The sequence below is a fragment of the Rhododendron vialii genome, chromosome 12a (assembly GCF_030253575.1).
Source record: "Rhododendron vialii isolate Sample 1 chromosome 12a, ASM3025357v1".
Classification (NCBI taxonomy): domain Eukaryota; kingdom Viridiplantae; phylum Streptophyta; class Magnoliopsida; order Ericales; family Ericaceae; genus Rhododendron; species Rhododendron vialii.
The window spans coordinates 21,856,260-21,876,970 of record NC_080568.1 but is presented as its reverse complement, the minus strand read 5'-3'; the positions used below and the strand labels follow the sequence as shown (position 1 = coordinate 21,876,970).

The following is a 20,711-nucleotide window of genomic DNA, read 5'->3' as shown; positions in this document are numbered from 1 at the left end:
CAATCTCTCTCAGAAAGAAAAGAACTGAGCGGAAATCATCTTCAATTCTCGTGCTGTATATATCTATCTGTGTATGCAGGCTTCGAAGCGCTATCGGAAACCCCACTTTCGTCTTCGTAGAACCAGTGGAAGTTTCAATTAACACACACACACAGAGAGAGAGAGAGAGAGAGAGAGAGAGAGAGAGAGAGAGAGAGAGAGAGAGAATGGAGGGCCAAGACGATGGTGTTGCTGAGCAGAGCCAACAATACGACCTTCGGTCTATTCTCTCTTGTTCGGACAGGGATTTCCTCATTCGCAACAACGACGATCAGGTAATCGATTTTCCCTTATTTTCAGTCTCCGTCCAAGCAATTTTTAAGAAACTCGTGATTGCTGTCTTTGCTGTGTATATAGTTATACCAACATGTTTGAGAACGTTCCCCTGGTGATCAAGACTTGTGAATTAAGTTTGCTTTTCCTAAGGTCTCATGTTTGAATTTCTCAGGTGTTATGAACTCTTTCGGGTCAATCTATACAAAGTTTTGTTCTGGCTTTAAGTAGGCTCTCCCGCCGGTGGTGGGATTGGGTGCCTATGAATAGTCAAAATGCGCGTAAACTAGTCTGAACACCTGAGTTATCAAAAATAAAAAATAGTTATGTGTTTGTATTTTTAGTCACTGTTGCAGATCACCAAGACTTTTTTCTCTCTGTTATTGATCACGGAAAGAAGCCATAATGTTTCTATCAGTTTAGTGTTACCTGAAAATCTGGTCTGTTATCTTTTGACTTTGGATTGTAGCTGGAAGTTTTGGCCTTTTTTTATTATTGTACTGGGGATTTCGAACCTGACAAACTATTGTTGTTCAATTGGAAATTTTGGATAAAAGGGATATTGGGGGATTTTTTTTGGGTAGTGATTTTGCCACACCCTTTTTTTGATAATGTCACACCCTGCAAATGTATTTTTTGGTGCAAAAATACACTTGCAGGGTGTGACATTATCAAAAAATAGTGTGGCAAAATCATTTCCTTTTTTTTTTTTTTTTTGTAGTTTAATCTGTTTTTTCTTATGGTGTGGAAAATAGCGGGAAATTCCTGGCCGGTCCCATATTTTGTATTGGGTTCCGTGCCAATCCTCTTTTGTCCCGCTATCCCACCCAGGACCTTTTCAAACGTGTTTTTACTAATTTAATTGTCTTCACCTCCTTACGCGGATAACATATAAACATGTGGTTGATGCGTTTTTTTTCCCGAACATGTGTTAGATGTTGACACATGTTGATGTGGACATATTTGTTACTATTGCATTACAAAGTTTAAAACTCAATGGCTTTGTTTGGTTGACAGTTTAATTTAGTTTAGTTTTGGTAGTGAATGGAGAGAGAAATATGGTAATGATTGAAGAGAAATGTAATAATTGGAGAGAGATAAGAAAGTAATAATTAGAGAAATAGGGTTATGATTAGAAAAAGAAATAGGGTAATGATTAAAAAATTAAACTAAAACTACACTAAAATGGTAACCAAACAAAGCCAATATCTTTTATATATATATATATATATATATATATATATATATATATATATATATCAATTTTTTATAAAATTTATATTTTTAGAATTTACTCAAAGAGATTTATCAAATATGACCCCTATTAAATAGAATATTATGTGCAGTTTTTTTTTTTGTTTCTGAGTGTGAATTGTGAAATTTTTGAATGTGAATTGTGTAGAGTCTGTGAGAATTTTGCATTTAAAGGATGTGAATTGTTTATTTTGCAGGGTGAATTATTCAAAAAATGTGTGAATTCTTTCATTTTAGAAGGGGCGAATTCTGTATTTAAGAGGTGTGAATTATTTCATTTTAGTTCGTGAATTGTGTATTTTGGGGAGTAAGTTGTGATATGTGAATTCTGCATTTTGAGGGGTGTGAATTTTGTATTTTGGAGAGTGTGAATTGTTTAGAAGGGATGTGAATTCTTTCATTTGAGGGGTATGAATTCTTTCAATTTTGGGTATGAATTGTGTATTTTGGGAAGTGTGTAGTGATGTATGAATTCTGCATTTTCAGGGATGTGAATTCTTTCATTTTGGAGGGTGTGAATTATTCAAAAGGGGTGCAACTTCTTTCATTTTGGGGTGTGAATTGTGTATTTTGGGGAATAAGTAGTGATATGTGAATTCTGCATTTCGAGAGAAGTGAATTTTTTCATTTTGGATGATGTGAATTGTTCAAAAGGGGTGTAAATTGTGCATTTAAGGGGTGTAAATTCTTTTCATTTTAGGGTGTGAATTATGTATTTTGGGGAGTGTATTGTGTATAGTATGTGTGCATTTTGCATTTGAATGGTGTAAATTTTTTTATTTTTAAGGGTTTGAATTATTTAGAAAAGGTGTGAATTGTTTAATTTTGAAAGGTATGAATTCTGCATTTGAGGGGTGTAAATTCTTTCATTTTGGGATGTAAATTATGTATTTTGGGAAATGAGTTTAGTAAAGGATGTGTGAATTTTGCATTTGAAGGATGTGAAATCTTTCATTTTGGAGGATGTGAATTATTTATAAGAGGTGTGATTTCTTTCATTTTGGAGGATGTAAATTCTGCATTTGAGGGGTGTGTATTTTTTCATTTTGGAATGTGAATTGTGTATTTTGGAAAGTGAATTGTGTAGATGAGGTGTGAATTCTGCGTTTGAGAGGTGTGATTTCTTTCATTTTGAATAATTAGAATGTTCAAAAATGATGTGAATTCTTAATAAAAGGATACAAAAATAACTTTTTTTATGCGTACATAATTTCATATTCAAAATGGATCTTGTTTAAAAGATCTCATTGAGTAGATTTCAAAAATATTTTTTTTTCAAAATTTTATGTAAAAGAAAAGTTATAATTGTTTAAACTTTTAACCATATATGACCTGTATATATTTATGTATGTATATGTATGTACGTGTAAACATGTGACAATTCTAGAGAGAGAAAAGTTATTAGAAGATATTATTTGGTGATTTTCAAACAATACTCCACCACTCATCAAATGCCAAATGTCAATTTCTTTCTCAAAGCACTAACAAAAGGTAATGGGTCTCCCAATATTAGCCAATGATAGATGAGTTAGGATACTACAACGTAATGTTCCATTTGCATAGGATAATTTTTTCTAATCCTAAATTTAAATTGTGCGTTGAACAATGAATGTGCGGGGGTATTTTCGTGAGTTTACTTAAAACAGGGTTTATGGGGAATGAGCTTGACAAGCGGAGGACCTAGATGGGTAAAAGGTGACAAAATAGGATCGGTAAGTTAGAACCCCGGAAAATAGTATGAACATTCAAACTGCTACTATGTGTTTGATGATATGGGCAAACGAGGATGGTACCAAATATAACACGGGCCCATCACGATGCAATACTGCACAAGCCTGATCGTTGTAACTTATTTTTGGGGATGCAGACAACTTTCAGCAACAGAGTTCAGCAACAAAGGTCCATGACCAGCGCAAAGAGTTCCGCGACAGGTAGGCGCACGGTTAGGCTCGCGGCAGGTAACGCGTGACAAACAGGCTCGCGGCCGAGATGGGTCGTGGGCGGCCCAAGTTGGTTGGAGGGTCCAGCTATCACTTAGGGTTTGCCTATAAATATTAGTTGTTGTATTCATTATTTTTTGAGAGCGACTGCACAGAGAGAGAAAATTTCTAGAGAGGGTTTCTAGTGAGAGAGAGAGTGCAAGATAAAACTTTTCTCAGAGAGGAAAGAGAAGACTTGTAATCTTTCATTTCCTTTCGTTCATAATGGACTGTGTGACTCCCAGGGACGTAGGCAAATTGCCGAACCTCGTATATTTGTGTGTTCTGTTTTCTGTTCCTCTTTCTCTTCCTTTTCTCTGGTTTGTTTTCTGTGACGATAGTATCCCAAGATCCTGAAGTGTTTTTGTTCGTTGTGAGTCGAGCGCGAGGCTCTGATTTCCCAACAACTGGTATCATAGCCGCGGTTGCGGTAAGGTTGTTCAACAGTTTTCTGATTGAAGCTTTCGGGCAGTCCAGATTTCCGAGGGAGCTATGGGTTCAAAAGAAAGGAAATCAAAGATCGAGAAGTTTGATGGATCGGACTTTGCTTTCTGGAAGATGCAGATAGAGGACTATTTGTATCAGAAAGATCTTTACTAGCCATTGATAGGTAAAGAAAAAGGAAAGAAAAAGGAAGGTAAGACTGACGCGGAATGGGATGTTCTTGATCCGAAGGTGATGGGTCTGATCCGATTATCACTCTCGAAGTCAGTCGCACACAATATATTGAAACAAAAAATCGGGTCCGATCTGATGGACGCGCTCGCAGAGATGTATGAACAGTCGTCCGCGGCAAATAAGGTGCACTTGATAAAAAAGTTGTTCAACTTCGAGATGCCTGAAGGAGGTTCGTTTATGAAGCATCTTAGCGAGTTCAATACAATAGTGGACCAGTTGATCTCTGTTGGTATTGAGTTCGACGACGAGGTTAAAGCCTTGTTGATTCTCTCTCAGTTGCCAGAGAGTTGGCAGGGTATGGTTATTGAGATTAGTAATTCGGCTAGGAAGGAGAAACTCAAACTGAATGATATAGTTTGATTCTGACTGAGGAAGTTAGAAGGAAATCGCTCGAGGGAGCGTCAGGCTCTAGTAGTTCAGGTTTAGCTCTAAGTTTTAAGCAGAGAGGCAGAAGCCAGACCAGGGGTGGTCAAAACCAGAACAAGAGCCAGTCGAAGTCGTGCGGCAAGAAGTCCCGCGGCAAAACACAAGTACGCGGCATTAAAGGTGAATGTTGGAATTGTGGCCAGGCGGGTCACATGTCTTTAGTCTGTAAGGCTCCAAAGAAGAATAATGGTGAGCAGGAGGCCCACATCATGGAGGATGCACTTATTTTTTCGATGGACAGTATCGCTATTCTTTCGATGGACAGTATCGCGGAGTTATGGGTGATTGACTCAGGTGCCTCATTCCACGCGACTGCTAGCAAGGGGGTTCTGAAGAACTATGTAGCAGGCGACTTCAGGCAAGTATACTTGAGCGATGATGAGCCATGTAGTATAGTGGGAATGGGTGATGTGCAGATTGAAACACAGGGGTTTAAATGGTGTTTGAAGGATGTCAGACGCAGCTGAAGAGGAATCTTGTTTCAATTGGGCAACTGGGAGCAGCGGGATATACCTCAACATTCACAGGAGACGCGTGGAACGTCTCCAATGGTACCATGGTGGTAGCACGCGGAAAGAAAGTAGGTACTCTCTATTTAACTTCACATGGGAGTCATTCACTTGCAATCTCGGAGAGACTCGCGGGAGTGGTCCCGCGCGAGGATAGCGAGGGTCTCGCGGAGGTGGTACCGCACGTGGGTAGGCTCGCGGAAGGTCCACGGCCAGAGAGCCAAGTGAGTTCAAGTTTGTGGCACAACATGTTGGGACATATGAGCGAGAAGAGGATGAAGGTTCTGCAGACACAGGGAAAGCTGCCAGTTGAGTCAGTGGATTTCGACATGTGCAAAGACTGTTTCTTCGACAAGCAGAGACGAGTTAGTTTCCAGAAAAGTGACAGACCTCCCAAGCCAAACAAGCTGAAGTTTGTTCATACAGACGTATGGGGTCCCGCGCCAATGCATTCTCTCGGTGGGTCGAGGTACTTTGTTACTTTCATCGATGATCACTGAAGAAAAGTATGGGTCTACTTCATGAAACACAAGTCAGAGGTATTCGAAATTTTCATGAAGTGGAAAGCCAGAGTAGAGAACGAGACAAACTTGAAGGTGAAATGTCTAAGGTCAGACAACGGGGGAGAGTATGAACTGGGAGAGTACAAGAGAGCCCGTGCTCTATTCGGGATCCGTTTAGAGAAGACTCTTCCAGGAACTCCACAACAGAATGGCATTGCAGAGCGGATGAACAGGACTCTGATAGAGCGTGCGCAGAGCATGCGGATACACGCGGGGTTGCCCAAGCAGTTTTGGGCAGACGCGATCAGTACATCAGCATACTTAATCAACCATGGGCCATCAATTCCGTTGAACTTTGGGATACCGGAAGAGGTTTGGAGCGGTAAAGAGGTAAATCTCTCACATTTGAAAGTTTTCGATTGTGTTGCTTATGTCCACCTCAGTGACAAAGTCAGAGACAAGCTAGATGCTAAGTCACTGAAGTGCACGTTCATTGGGTACGGCGGCGATGAGTTTGGTTATCGTCTCTGGGATGAGAAAAACCAGAAGATAATCAGAAGTCGGGATGTCATATTCAATGAGTCGGTGCTGTACAAGGACAGGGATAGCAAACAATGCAGTGGGAGTTCTACTGAGGACCGCGAGAGTCTCGCGGGGGTGGTCACGCGAGAGGATCGCGAGGCACCCGAGTACTTTAGTTTGGAGGATCTTCCAGAAAGCAGTGGGGATGAGTTGGGATCTGACTGGATGGATGAGGCAGTCTCGCAGACAGAGGCAGTCTTGCGGACAGAGTCTGAGGCAGTTCTAGAGACAGCGTCTAGCTCACCGGCTGCTGTAGTAAGGAGATCAACTAAGGTACCCAAACCTAATCCAAAATACCTTTCGTCGCTGTATTACTTGCTTTTGACAGATAGCGGGGAACCATTTTGCTATGACGAGGCTTTAGAGATCGGTGACGCTATGAAGTGGGAACGTGCTATGCAAGAGGAGATGGATTCTCTTCACTTGAATGTGACTTGGGAGTTGGTGAAGCTTTCCGCGGGGAAGAAAGCGCTACAGAACAAGTGGGTATACCAGGTCAAGCAGGAGAGTGATGGCAGCAAGAGGTTTAACGCCAAATTGGTTGTGAAGGGCTTCCAACATAAAGAAGGGGTTGATTTCACAAAGATTTTTTCCTCAGTTGTGAAGCTGACCACTATCGGAGTGGTATTGAGTTTGGTGGCTGCAGAAAATCTCTACCTTGAGCAGTTGGATGTTAAAACTGCATTTTTTCATAGTGACTTGGATGAAGAAATCTATATGAAGTAGCCTGTTGGCTTCATTGAGAAAGGCAAGAAAGAGATGGTGTGTAAACTCAAGAAAAGCCTATATGGGTTGAAACAGGCTCTTAGACAGTGGTACAAGAAGTTTGCAGTTTCATGCAGCGCAGCGGCTACAGGAGACGCAATGCGGATCACTGTTGCTACCTTAAACGATGTAAGGCGAGCTACATAATTTTACTACTCTACGTAGATGATATGCTTGTAGCGGGGTCTTGTTTACGCGAGATAAACAAGTTGAAGCAACAGTTGGCAGCAGAGTTTGCTATGAAAGATCTGGGTGCAGCGAAGCAGATACTTAGGATGAGGATCAGCAGGGATAGAACTCAAGGGGTCTTGAAGTTGAGTCAAGTTGAGTTTATTGAACGGGTTCTTGAAAGGTTCAATATGCAGAACACCAAGGTAGTTGGCGCGCCTCTGGAAAGTCAGTTTAGACTTTCTGACATGCAGTCTCCAAAGACAGATGCCGAGAAGGAGCACATGTCCAAGGTACCGTATGCCTCAGCCATCGGTAGTCTGATGTACGCGATGGTCGATCTGCATGAGGCCGGACATCGCTCATGCAGTGGGAGTTGTGAGCAGGTTTGCGAGCAATTCGGGGAAACAGCATTGGGAGCTGTCAAGTGGATACTGAGGTATCTCCGCGGGACCGCGAATGTGCCATTGTGTTTTGGGAGAGCAGATTTGGTGGTGAGAGGATATGTGGATGCAGATTTCGCAGGTGATCACGATACAAGGCGAAGCACCACAGGTTATGTCTACACTTTGGGATCAACGGCGATGAGTTGGGTCTCGCGTCCGCAGAAGTTGGTAACTTTGTCCACGACAAAGCTGAGTATGTAGCGGTCACAGAGGCCTCTAAGGAGATGATTTGGTTGAAGGCTTTTCTGGGTGAGTTGGGTTTGAAGCAGGAGAACAGTGTTCTTTTCAGTGACAACCAGAATGCTATACACCTTGTGAAGAATCCAGTGTTTCATGCTAGAACGAAGCACATCGATTTGAGGTACCATTTCATTCGCTCGCTTTTGGAAGAAGGGGAACTATTACTAGAGAAGATTTTGGGGAGCCAAAATCCGGCAGATATGTTGACAAAGTCGGTCACCATCGAGAAACTGAAGTTGTGCTCAACTTCAGTTGGCCTTTGCGTGTGAGGAGTTGGAGGGCCGGAGTCGCACCAAGAGGGGTGAAGTTCACTACGTCCGCTATTGATTGAGGTTGTTGATATTGATTTGCTTCAGTTATCTTCAAGTGGGAGATTGTTGGGGATACAGACAACTTTCAGTTACAGAGTTCAACAACAAAGGTCCGTGACCAGCGCGGAGAGTTCCGCAACAGGTAGGCACGCGGTCAGGCTTGCGGTAGGTAGCGCGCGACAGACAGGCTCGCGGCCGAGATGGGCCGTGGGCCACCGCCCAAGTTGGTTGGAGGGTCCAGCTATCACTTAGGGTTTGCCTATAAATATTAGTTGCTGTATTCATTATTTTTTGAGAGCAACTGCACAGAGAGAGAATTTCTAGAGAGGGTTTCTAGTGAGAGAGAGAGTGCAATAGAAAACTTTTCTCAGAGAGGAAAGAGAAAACTTGTAATCTTTTGTTTTCTTTCGTTCATAGTGGACTGGTGTGGCTCTCGGGGACGTAGGCAAGTTACCGAACCTCGTATATTTGTGTGTTCTGTTTTCTGTTCCTCTTTCTCTTCCTTTTCTCTGGTTTGTTTTCTGTGACGATAGTATCCCAAGATCCTGAAGTGTTTTTGTTCGTTGTGAGTCGAGTGCGGGGCTCCGATTTCCCAACAACTTTGCTTAAAACTGGCGCATGCCCGTGTTTATGTTAAACGAAACTGAACAGTGAAGAAATTGCTTCGACCGAGTAGGACAATGAAGAAATTCACCCCCAGTGTCAAACACTGATTCGAATGTAGAAATGTAAGTTAAAATCTGAAGGTATATCTAGATAGAATGTAAAATTTGCTGGCCGTGAAAGCCTATGTCTATGATATTCAATGACAATTGCTTTCATAGCATTGTGACAACAATAGTGAATGTCGTAGGCAGCGCCACCTGCATGAGTAGGTATTCACTTGAATACCCTTTTTTGGTGCATGCTTGTACTCATAATAATCTGGTGAAATGTCATTACTATGGCTCGAACCGGACATTCCGGACAGTGGATATGTCTATGTCTATGCCTATGTCTATGATAATCTGGTGACGGCCTGTCCTCCCGGACAGTAGCTATGACTCGAACCGGACATTCTACAGTGGGTAGGGAACCCCTATGGTCACGCCCAAGGGGAGTCGCTACTCTGGTCGCCTCCCCCCACCCTTTTGATTATCAAAAAAAAAAAAAAAATGCCATTACTTTGAACACCTGAAGACCCCATCAACTAAAAAATGCCGAAAAGCCGTTGTTTTGAACACAAGTTTAATCTGTCTCCTATTTTGCACTCACTCTAAACAACCAAAATGGAAAATCAGTTCTTTTGTTTGCACAGTAAACGAGATGTATCTGATAATAATTCCAAAACTATTAAGAAGTGACATTTGTACTTTAGTTATCTGTATCCATGATTTTAACCTTTATCACTATTTACGTAACGTTATAACATTGCCCTTTGATTTATTAACTTAACTTTATGCTATTATTAAAATTATAATATTGTAAATTTACGAGTAAACATAAAAAGGAATGCAAAATAATCTTCTAATTTAAAGTGTAAAAACTCGTCAAGTTCAATCTTAATATTGCATATATATGCTCTCTCTCTCTCTCTCTCTCTTAATCAAAATAATTCTATCAATATATTATAATTTATCTGAGTTCACAATTTTATTACGAGAGCAAGTGAAGATTACTAAGTGTTAAACCCTCACGGAGATGCCACTGGTGAATGCCCCTCACTCAAGTGCCAAAAGAAGACCTTGTGATAAGCGCGCCTTTACTACCTTTGAAGAAAGATACTTCCAGGGACACATGTAGGAGAAAATACCTTATCCAAAAGTTTGATGGATAGTGAATAGTAGTGACGTGAGATGTATGGAGTTATGTGGAAATAAAGGCCTCGGTGGAGAAATCTTCTTCGATGTGCCGTAGCCGTCCCACAGTGTTATATGCATGCTTGATGTGCCTGGACTTTTATTTAAATCATTTCCTTTCATAGATTTTCGGTTTGTAATATAATTCATAAGTTGATTAGTTGAATTTGAATTTCGCAGCAGAAAGTTCTATTGCTTACATCAGATTACTTGCATGTGCTGAATTTGGGAATGTTCCAAATGGAAGTAATATTATGGTTTTCCAGTGTTAACATAAATGGAATTAACATGATAGTTGTGAACATTACAGGTGAAAATTGACAATTTGAAAGGTAAGAAGGTCGGGTTGTATTTTTCAGCGTCATGGTGTGGCCCATGTCGACAGTTCACCCCGAATCTTGTGGAGGTTTACAATGAACTGTCCCCCAAGGGCGATTTTGAGATTGTATTTGTCTCAGCAGATGAAGATGATAAGGCATTTAAGGGTTATTTCTCCAAGATGCCCTGGCTTGCCATCCCATTTTCTGATTCAAACACTCGTGATCGGTTGGATGAGTTGTTCAAGGTGATGGGGATACCTTACCTTGTGATCCTTGATGAAAATGGGAAGGTTATGACTGAGGATGGTGTTGAGTTCATTCGGGAGTATGGAGTTGATGCGTATCCTTTTACCCTAGAAAGGATCAAAGAAATTAAGGATGAAGAAGAAAAGGCTAAGCTGGAACAGCCCCTGAAATTCATATTAGCCTCCCGTTCTCGTGACTTTGTGATATTGGCTGATGGAAAGAAGGTAAGTTTTACGTGCAGAGATTAACAGACTAGTTGTAGTGCTCAATTTGGGTCCTTTATTTGCTATTTTATCATCTGTTTGGAATATCTTATTTGGTAAGACTTAGTAGAAGAATAGAGAACAAAAGAAAGAAAGTGCTTTGTATTCATCTACTAAAATAATCTTCAAATGTGTCCTTTTCATTTGATTTGGAGGAGATTTTGATATTGTAAAATTTCAATATCCCCATTTTTTGTGAGAAAAGGAATGAGCCTTAAAAGGGAGTTCAGTTACTCATAACTCAATAGCCTAACAAGTGATGGACTTGTCTTATCATACCATTTCTTTTCTTTTCTCTCCTAATCCCTCCCTCCGACATGGCCAAAACTTCTCTCATAAGTCATAATCTTATTGCATTCTTTCTGTATTGTTGTTGTCAAGGTATCCATCTCTGAGCTCAAAGGCAACACCATAGGCCTGTATTTTGCTCAGTCTTCGTACAAGAATTGTGTTAAGTTCACTCCAAAACTCGTTGAAGTTTATGAGAAGCTGAAGGCAAAGGGGGAGAAATTTGAGGTTGTGATGATACCCTTCGATGATAATGAAGAATCCTTCAAGCAAGGCTTTGAAAAGATGCCTTGGTTATCTCTTCCTTTCAACGACAAGAGCTGTGTCAAGCTGGCTGCGTACTTTGACATTCCAACTATTCCTGCACTGGTTATTATCGGACCAGATGGGAAGACTCTTCAGTCTGATGTTGTTGAGGCCATTGAAGAACATGGCACTGAGACGTACCCTTTTACACCGGAGAAGTTTTCGGAGCTTGAGGAGAAAGATAAGGCAAAACGGGATGCACAAACATTGGAGTCTATCTTGGTGTCGGGAGATCTCAATTTTGTGATTGGGAAAGGTGGATGCAAGGTATCAAGCGTTACTGATGCCCCACTATTTGGTTGATTAGTCTTTTGAAACTTAGAGCTTTATTTTTGTTTTATGCATTTTTATCCGTGAGAATTTCATCCACTGCAAGCCTGCTTTGATCCTATTGGGAAAGTCTTACTTCTATGCATGCATTTACATCACATCCGTGAAATGCAAAAGCCGCAAAACCTTACAGTCTACAAGGTTTTTGTCCAAACTTTGTGTTTTAGAAAAGCGATTTTGAAAATCAGGATCCAAAAATTCTTAAATTGGTGTTTCTCAGCATTGGTTTTTGAGTGGCTTTGAAAGTTATTTTGACTCCAAGCAAAAGGTGGAAAACACAGAGGCACAATCTTCGAGACACCGGAGACTAGAATCCCCCCGTCCCTGGGCTGCACGCACAGCAAAACTAATGATGTTATTGCAAACACCCCTTACAACTTTGTACGTTGTCCTGAGTTTTAGAAACACCCCTGATTGCTATGTTAATTTAGGATACAGATTTGTTGATGTGGCTTTTTCACGACTTGTGGAATGGAGATCTTCATTTTATCACTGATGCAAAACTTTCCCTCTCTTTCTTTCTCTAGGTTCCAATTTCGGATCTTGTTGGAAAAAATATTCTCCTTTACTTCTCAGCGCACTGGTGTCCTCCATGCCGTGCTTTTCTACCAAAGCTTGTCAAAACGTATCACCAGATTAAGGCCAAAGACGATGCATTTGAACTGATATTCATCTCTAGTGACAGGGATCAAACCTCATTTGAAGAATACTTTTCCGAAATGCCATGGCTTGCATTTCCCTTTGGAGATGAGAGGAAGGAGTATTTGGACCGCATTTTCAAGGTCCAACGTATTCCGATGCTAGTTGCAATCGGGCCAACTGGACGGACTGTTTCGACAGAAGCCCGCAAACTTGTTATGTATCATGGAGCCAATGCTTATCCCTTCACAGAGGCGCGATTGAAGGAGATTGAAGCAGAGAATGAGGAGATGGCAAAGGGGTGGCCTACGAAGGTGAAGCATGAACTCCATGAACATGAACTTGAGCTGATTCGACGCCCAGGGTACATGTGCAATGGGTGTGGGGAAGAAGGAATACTATGGTCTTTTTATTGTGAAGAGTGTGATTTTGATCTGCATCCAAAGTGCGCTTTGGAAGAAAACAAGGCAACGAAAGGGGAGACAAAAACCAAAAAAGCTTGGTTTCAAAACTGTGGCTGTATGATCTTCAGTTTGTTCTGATGAGTGTGGTTCCTACTTCGAATAAAAATTGGGTAAGTTTGGTGTAAGGTTTAAAGGCATGTATTTTTTACCTCCGGAAGTGGCTTTTTACTCTATATGCAAGTTTCTTTTTTAGGTATTGAATGTTATTGTGTGCCAGCTTCAGTGCAAGAAAGCGACTGTTCTTGTTAATGCATTTGGTTGTGAAGAGTGTGATTTTGTTCTTTTTTTTATTGCAGAAAAGTTTGAATCTTCAAATAGAAACGGGTTTCACAGTGATAAATGTCTTCAATATATTTTAAAGCTGTGAGAATTTTGATAGTTTTGCTAATTTTAAAAATAGGATTTGTGTTTTCCGGAATCAACTTTTCATGATATACCAATGAGGGCTAGCAAGTTGTCCAGAAACCTTATTTCTTGTTATGAGGTCAAGGATTCTGCCGGCTATGTCCTCGCAGTGTATCGACAGGGAAAGAAATAGCAGTGTTACAAAAAATTAATCACTGGCGGAATCTATTCTACTAGAACCGACTAATTGCTATGTGCCGATTTCTAGGTCTCGAAGCTGGAAGGTAGCTGACCGTCCGACCAGTGCTTAGCGACTTTTTGAACATTTTCTTTAGAACATTGAGAAAAAGAAGTGAAGATTCATAATCTTTTTCCTCCCTTTCCTCTGCCACCCTAGCAATGATATTCCGACACTGTTGGCTACCTTAAGACGACAGCCCTACTTTGTTGGGTTTTCCCCATGAAAGAGTTTGGCCCAAAGGGTTCTTTTTTGGGGTAATTTTATTTGGAAGATTCTACACAACTCTTGGCACATGAATACAGGATATGCACGTGGGAGCCTATTTAGCTTCCTTTAGAAGCAAGAAGGAGAGCTTTTGTCTCTGGAATAAAAAGAAGAGAAACCAGGTAAAAACAATAAGGAAGAATTAATAGAAGAAGAAAAGAAGAGCCGAGACAAAAAGCAGAGAACAACAGAAAAAAGGAAGAAGAAAGGCCGGCGTGTGATTGTACTGCAACCTTTTTCTTTCCTTTTCTTTAGTGTAGCTGGAGAGAGTTAAGTGTGACAAATATTGTGTGAGTGAGAGAGACTCGTTCCATATTAGTGAAAAGTCATTCTTTTTCCTGTAGAGTAGGCACTGAGACCGAACCACATAAACATTGTGTGCTCTTTGTGGGTGCTTATCAATTTTATTGCACTTCCATTATGTGTGTGACTGTGTATAATCCTAAAAAGACCTTTGATCGCCTTCTTTGGTCTCATACCTGAGACCAGAGAAGAGTCCATAGAAGTGTGCACCAAACTTTTTCCTTCCGTTCTTGGGTTTGCGTTTGCTTTTTTGAATAGAAAAACAAGAACTCGTTTATTGGCTATTTGGAACAGTGAATGTTACTGCCAAAGGTTTATATTTCTAGAGTTGAGTTTTGTTCATCTTCCATTTAAGAGGGTGAACATATTTTAACTCCTTTTTAGCTCAATTTCTACACTTATTTGCTCTTTCGTAGTTTAGAAAACATACTACGGTTATGGGGTGATAAATTCGATGAATTGAAAGACTTTAAGCTCATGAATAACTATACAGTGCTTGGCGGCAAGGAAATTTTCAACAAACTGAGAGTCGTCAATTAGAGGTGATAACACAAACAAGGGTTTTGACAAAAAAAAAAAAAAACACGCAAACAAATCCCATAATCAAAGAAAAAAAACGCAAGGCAAATCTGGAATTCTTAATCGGATTAAGGGATTAGGTATAGAAAAATATAACAAAACGGATAATTCCGTGAACAAATCAAATCGGCTGAAAGAAAAAGTGGAAAGGAATGGATGGACTTGGATGGCAAAAGCCAATTATTCAGTGCCCCTGGGTCACAGCTATGTAGTGCCTTAAGTCCCTTCTCCATCACACATTGCGATAGGATCGACACACTTTGTCTTGAGTCTCACCACAATGCGTGATGGAGAAAGAGCCTGAGGTATCACGTGACGGTGCCCCAGAAGCATTGAATAATTTTTCCAATAGGAGGTGAGAGGTGAGATGTTTAATATGAGGTCATTGAACACGAATGCGAGTACGTTGGATTGGCCAATTACTTTAGCTAAAGAAAATTTTCTTTTCTTTTTTTTGCGTGTGCGCGTGGAAGAGCAAGAATATACTAGTAAAGCTAAAGCCCCTTTATTTTGGATATTTTTAAAAATATTTGAGTAAAAGCCATAATTTTTTTACTCTTTCGACTCCTCTCGTTGAGACGAATCAATAGGGGTAAAAAGTTTGTCGCAAAATGAACAAAAGTGAAAAAAATTTGAATAAGAACAAAATGAAAAAAGTCCAAAAAAAATCTTTAGTGGAACTTGGCCAAATTTAATGACAAGAAAATCTTTCTAATGGAAGATTCCGTGAACTTTACGGAGATGAATCACAACCATCAAAGAGTGTTATAGACGATCCGTATGTTAATAAAACTTTTCCATCCAAAGTGGAAATGGATGTCCGAAATTGTACGGCTCTGTAAACAGACTATTTACAGCAGTTCCGTGGATAAGTCTATCTCCTAGTGACATGGCAATGGCGGAAGACAAACACAGTGACCCTTACTTTACTTCAGTTCTGTTGTACAATTAACAATGTGATTGGTTGAGTCGGGGCTCATGAAAATAAAGTGAATAATTGAACCTACTATTAGAAGTTTCTAACCAATTACCTGTTTTTTCAGATGAGGAGAAACAAAATTGGACTTGTGGAGATATTGATAATGGATAAGGCCGCCAACCTGAGTCCCCACAAGTACAATATTAAAAACAGAGAAGTTTTTGAGTGCCAGTAGGGTACCACACACGTGTTATCCTATTGGCGATTCAGATTTACCGTTCAAAATATGTTCGAACGGTATGAATCGTTACCTAAACCGTTTGAAACGCGTTCGAACTATCCGATTCGTTAACGGGTACCGCCACATGGTAGCTGTCCGGCACCCAGGAATTTCTCATTATAAAAACGTGACTATTTAAAGGCCGGTTCTCGCGTGCTCGACGTTGACCCCTCCAAGTCAATTCCTTCACCAAGTTCGTATTGCGTATTTCCAGGAAAAAATTCATACATGAACGGAAAGACCAAAAAACTAAATATAAATAAAATAAAGCATCCGTATCCATAATCCATACTGTATTAATACATGCCGATACAATACAGGTAGAAATATAATCCTGTGAATTTTTGCGTTCAACACCAGGCAACGCAGATTTGAGAAAGAAAGGGTTAAAAGGAAGGAAGCTATGGCTAACGGCGATGGAAATGCTACTCGCGATCTCGTATCTCTTCTCTCCGGAGGAGAAAGGGATTTCCTTGTGCGTAACAATGGCGACAAGGTATATACCCAGCCCCCAGATCAACTTCAATTTTATTTTTTTGTTTCTGGGTTTTTATTTTTTTCCGTCCTCTGTTTTTTCCATGTCAAGTGAACGGTCTGTTATTTTAAGTTCACGATCTTTTAGAAGGAAATTTGTTTGCGGGTTTTGTCCTTGATCGTTATTTGAGGCCACGTTTGGATGGATAGGTATTCCAGATGTAGGGATCATGGTCAATTTCACCAACAATTGAATATACTCCTATTTGGCTACTCCTACTATTTATCACAATAAAGCTCCCATCCCAATCTCAAAGTTCCCGTGCACACTATCAGACGTAAAATTGAGCCTTTTTTTACTGAGTGATTTAATTCGAATCCCTGTATTTGAAATCCAAATTTATTTGCACAGGGCCTAAAGGAAGCAATTCATTGAATGTTTATGCATAATATTCTTTTAACTTTATGCTGTATTGAGATGCCTGAGAAAATTTATGGGTTTTGGCCTCCATGGTAAAAAAAGAAAGTGTTCTAGGGAAGCAAAGAGCAATCCAATAAACTCAAGGCCAAATACAAACAAGACCTTAATCTCCTGTGTGAGAACAGCTGCTAGAAGTCCTCTGTGGTCTGGAATTCAATGCGCAATTCCCTCCCTGTCCTCCGAGAAGGGCGTCAGTTCTTGGTGGGGTATGGTTGACGGATTTCTTGAATGACCCCTGGGTGTTTAATATATAGATCAATTGACTTCCTACATTTGTCAACTGGGAGCTTGTGGAGAGCCTTAATTTTGTCGGGGAGCTCTGTGTTGATGGCAACAGTTGGAATGAGAACCTGCGTTTAGAATGCTTCCTGGTTTTTTTAGTTTATAATCGCATTATCCATGGCCCGATTTGGTTAATGCAAATGCCTTTTACTTTGTGCTAGATTGAGAGGCATACCCTGATTCAAATCACGATGCAGTATTTACCTATTCAAACTAATAAAATGGATGCCCATTTGATCTTTTTTCAGGTTAAAATTAGTGATTTGGTTGGAAAGAAAGTGGGGTTGTATTTTTCCGGCTCATGGTGCGGTCCATGTCGCCGTTTCACCCCGGATTTTGTTGAAGTTTATGAAGAACTCTCATCGAAGGGAGACTTTGAAGTTGTCTTCGTCTCATCAGATAGAGTTGACGAAGCATTTGTTGCCTACTTTGCGAAAATGCCATGGCTTGCAATTCCATTTTCTGATTCTGAGACCCGTAAGTGCCTTACGGCATTGTTCAAAGTTAGGGGGATTCCTCATCTTGTGATCCTGGATGGGTCTGGTGAGGTTTTAAGTGATCAAGGGGTTAAGATCATAAAGGACTACGGTTCAGAGGGCTATCCATTCACACCCGAAAGAGTCAAAATCTTGAGAGAGGAAGAAGAGGCCGCGGCGAAGGAACAATCTTTGAGGTCTATCTTGGTTTTCAAGTCTCGTGATTTTGTGATTTCAAACACTGGGATCAAGGTAATGCTAGTAACTGTTTTGGTAGATTAGCTCTAAATTTAGTTTTCCTAAAATTTTGATTTTTTTTCCTTATCTTTATTGTAGAGGATTGATGAGTTCAAGGAATTTCCAATCATATTGCTTCCTTTTTTGCATCATAGTGAAGTCAAATTGGTTTGAAGTTTGAACTCATACAAGCTATCCGATCCGTACTAATGTTTTCCCAAATATTAGCCCAAAAACCTCTTTTAACCATTTTTTACAAATGAAAACCATCTTCAATTGTTAATCTTTTTGAAATTCGAACCAGATTTCAACAAAAATGGGCCGTTGAGAATTTCATGAAGGATTTAGTTCATCCTTGATTTGATGAAGGATTTGGTTCTCCCTTGGATCATACAGCTGTGATAAAGAAAAGAGCCTTTTTTTTTTAGCTTTGTTTTTCTTCAAATGGAATACGATGTAGGATTGGAGACTTCCCTAATCACCTTTAGTGTTTGCGCTATCAGATTCCTGTTTCAGAGCTTGAAGGGAAGATGGTTGGCCTGTATTTCTCAATGACTGTCCATAAAGGGTGCCTTGAATTCACCACAAAACTCATACAGTTTTATAACAAGATCAAGGACCTAGGCAATAACTTTGAAATCGTTCTAATATCTCTAGACGATGAGGAAGAACCTTTCAAACAAGGTTTTGAAACTATGCCGTGGTTAGCTTTGCCTTTCAAGGACAAGAGCTGCGAAAAGCTTGCCCGGTACTTCGAGGTTGCAACCCTTCCAACTCTCGTTATAGTAAGTCCAGATGGGAAGACCCTTAATCTGAATGTGGCAGAACTTATTGAAGAGCATGGTGCTGAGGCCTACCCTTTTACACCACAGAAGCTTCTTGAGCTTGCAGAGATTGAGAAGGCTAAAAACGAAGCTCAAACTTTGGAATCAATTTTAGTTTCAGGTGACAGAGATTTTGTGATTGAAAACAGTGGTTCTAAGGTATGATTATCATAGACAGTGACTTACTATCCAATTTTAATCAATTGTGTTTGTTGGAAAGAGAGAATTTTCAGTAGACCTGGAACACCATGTTGGCAGTGTGCTTGTCCAATAGGAAGAGGAATACGTTTATACAGTGTCCAAAAAACAAGAGGAGATTGGGAAAAAATGGGTGAATCCATAAACATTACCGGATGGGCACATTGTTACGTGGTCTTCCTGACTTGCTAAATAATTTTCACCTTGCTGGGTATAGAAACTGTATTGATCACATGCATCTGGTTCTTTATTATTAGGTACCTGTGTTTGAACTTGTTGGAAAGACCATCCTCCTCTATTTCTCAGCGCAGTGGTGTCCACCCTGCCGCGAGTTTCTACCCAAGTTCATTGCAATATACGATGAGATCAAGGCCAAGGACACAGCGTTTGAAGTAATTTTCATCTCAAGTGACCGTGATCAATTCTCCTTCGATGACTTCTTTGCAAGCATGCCATGGTTGGCCCTCCCTTTTGGCGACAAGAGAAAAGCCCTCCTTCAGCGAAAATTCAAAGTTAGAGGAATCCCAGCTGTGGTGGCCATTGGGCCTAGTGGAAAGACACTGAGTACACAAGCGAGGCAGCTATTACAAGCCCACGGTGCAGATGCCTATCCCTTCACTGAAGAGCACTTGGAGAAATTGGATGAAATGCTGGAGGATATGGCGAAGGGGTGGCCTGAGAAAGTGAAACACGAACTTCATGCAGCTCATGAGCTGATAAAAGCTCGAAGGAATGGTGGGTATGAGTGTGATGCGTGCAAAGAGATTGGTCAAGCTTGGTCTTTTTACTGCGAGCAGTGCGACTTTGATCTCCACCCGAAGTGCGCTCTTAAAACAGATACAAAAGAGGGGGGGAAAACAAAGGAGGGTTGGACTTGTGAGGGAGATGTCTGCCGTAAGACATGAGAAAGGATCAACATACATAGACAAATGTATTTACGCCCTATAATTTGGCTTGTGTAATCAGGTATCTGTGTCTGTATCTTGTGCTAATCCTATCTATGGACGCCAGTTTTACGTGTGGCGGTGTTGGCTAAGTTTTTGGGAAGTGGTATGTGAAGACCTGTTGGTTCATGATATTGGAATAACTCTTTTTGTATGAAGCTTGTTTTGTGATTCAGGCTTGGGACTAATGCTAGCTTGTTGATGTTTTTCATCTGATCCATCCTTCTTTGTGATTGTATAGCCTTTTTGAGGTTAATATTTGCCTATTTGGTATCAGAATAGCAGCTACCTGAGTTATTTACATCTTTCGTTAGCCAAAGCATTGTGGAGTTTACTTGCAACTCACTGCACTTCCAACCAAGTAGTAACTGGTGTATTTAAAACTCAACTACAGTCTGACAAAATGAGGCCTCAGATAAAGATTTATAACTATTGGAATGCTCATGCTTCACATCTACTTTTAAGTCAATTTTTCTTTCATGGTCGTAAAAATTGGGTAATAATTAAATCCGGACTGAACCAACTTGTTGCCTTCCCTAGACCGTGAACACAAAATGAGGCCTTACTTAGGGCCGGGTATTATCATGGGATGGTAACAAGGCTGATCAAGGCCGAATTTTACTTCCTCTGGTCGGGTACTTTTTCGGCACCCAATCCCCGCTCTAACATTCGGGTTTTCCTTCCGCTCGTCCAAATCTCCTTAAATGGAAGAATTTTTTTGCCAGATCGTAATCTAGTTGTATAAGAAAGACATAAAGCATCAAACTTTTAATATACTAACATAAAGAAAAGTAATTACATTTATTTTTGATGCATAATTTGGTCAAACAAAAAATCAAAAAAAAAAAATCAAAAAATTTGGTCAAACAAGAATCGCATTTAGAACTGTAGTCTTTGATTCCCGTTCCAGAAACCTTCTTAAAAAATAAGAAGCTTATTTCACATTTTCAAACTCAAAAATAATATAAACGAAAAATAATTTTTCAATTTTTTTTGC

General features: G+C 40.3%; 1 protein-coding gene across 1 annotated transcript; it reads left to right on the top strand.

Annotated features, from left to right (window-relative positions):
* Window positions 1-8: 8 nt before the first annotated feature.
* Window positions 9-19,925, top strand: LOC131309564 (uncharacterized). The gene is made up of 8 exons (XM_058336181.1): window positions 9-314; window positions 10,322-10,801; window positions 11,222-11,701; window positions 12,292-12,922; window positions 16,140-16,294; window positions 17,284-17,763; window positions 18,252-18,731; window positions 19,028-19,925. Exons 1-8 carry the CDS (start codon window positions 207-209, stop codon window positions 19,673-19,675), a joined length of 3,462 nt encoding a protein of 1,153 aa, XP_058192164.1. The 5' UTR covers window positions 9-206; the 3' UTR covers window positions 19,676-19,925.
* Window positions 19,926-20,711: the final 786 nt, after the last annotated feature.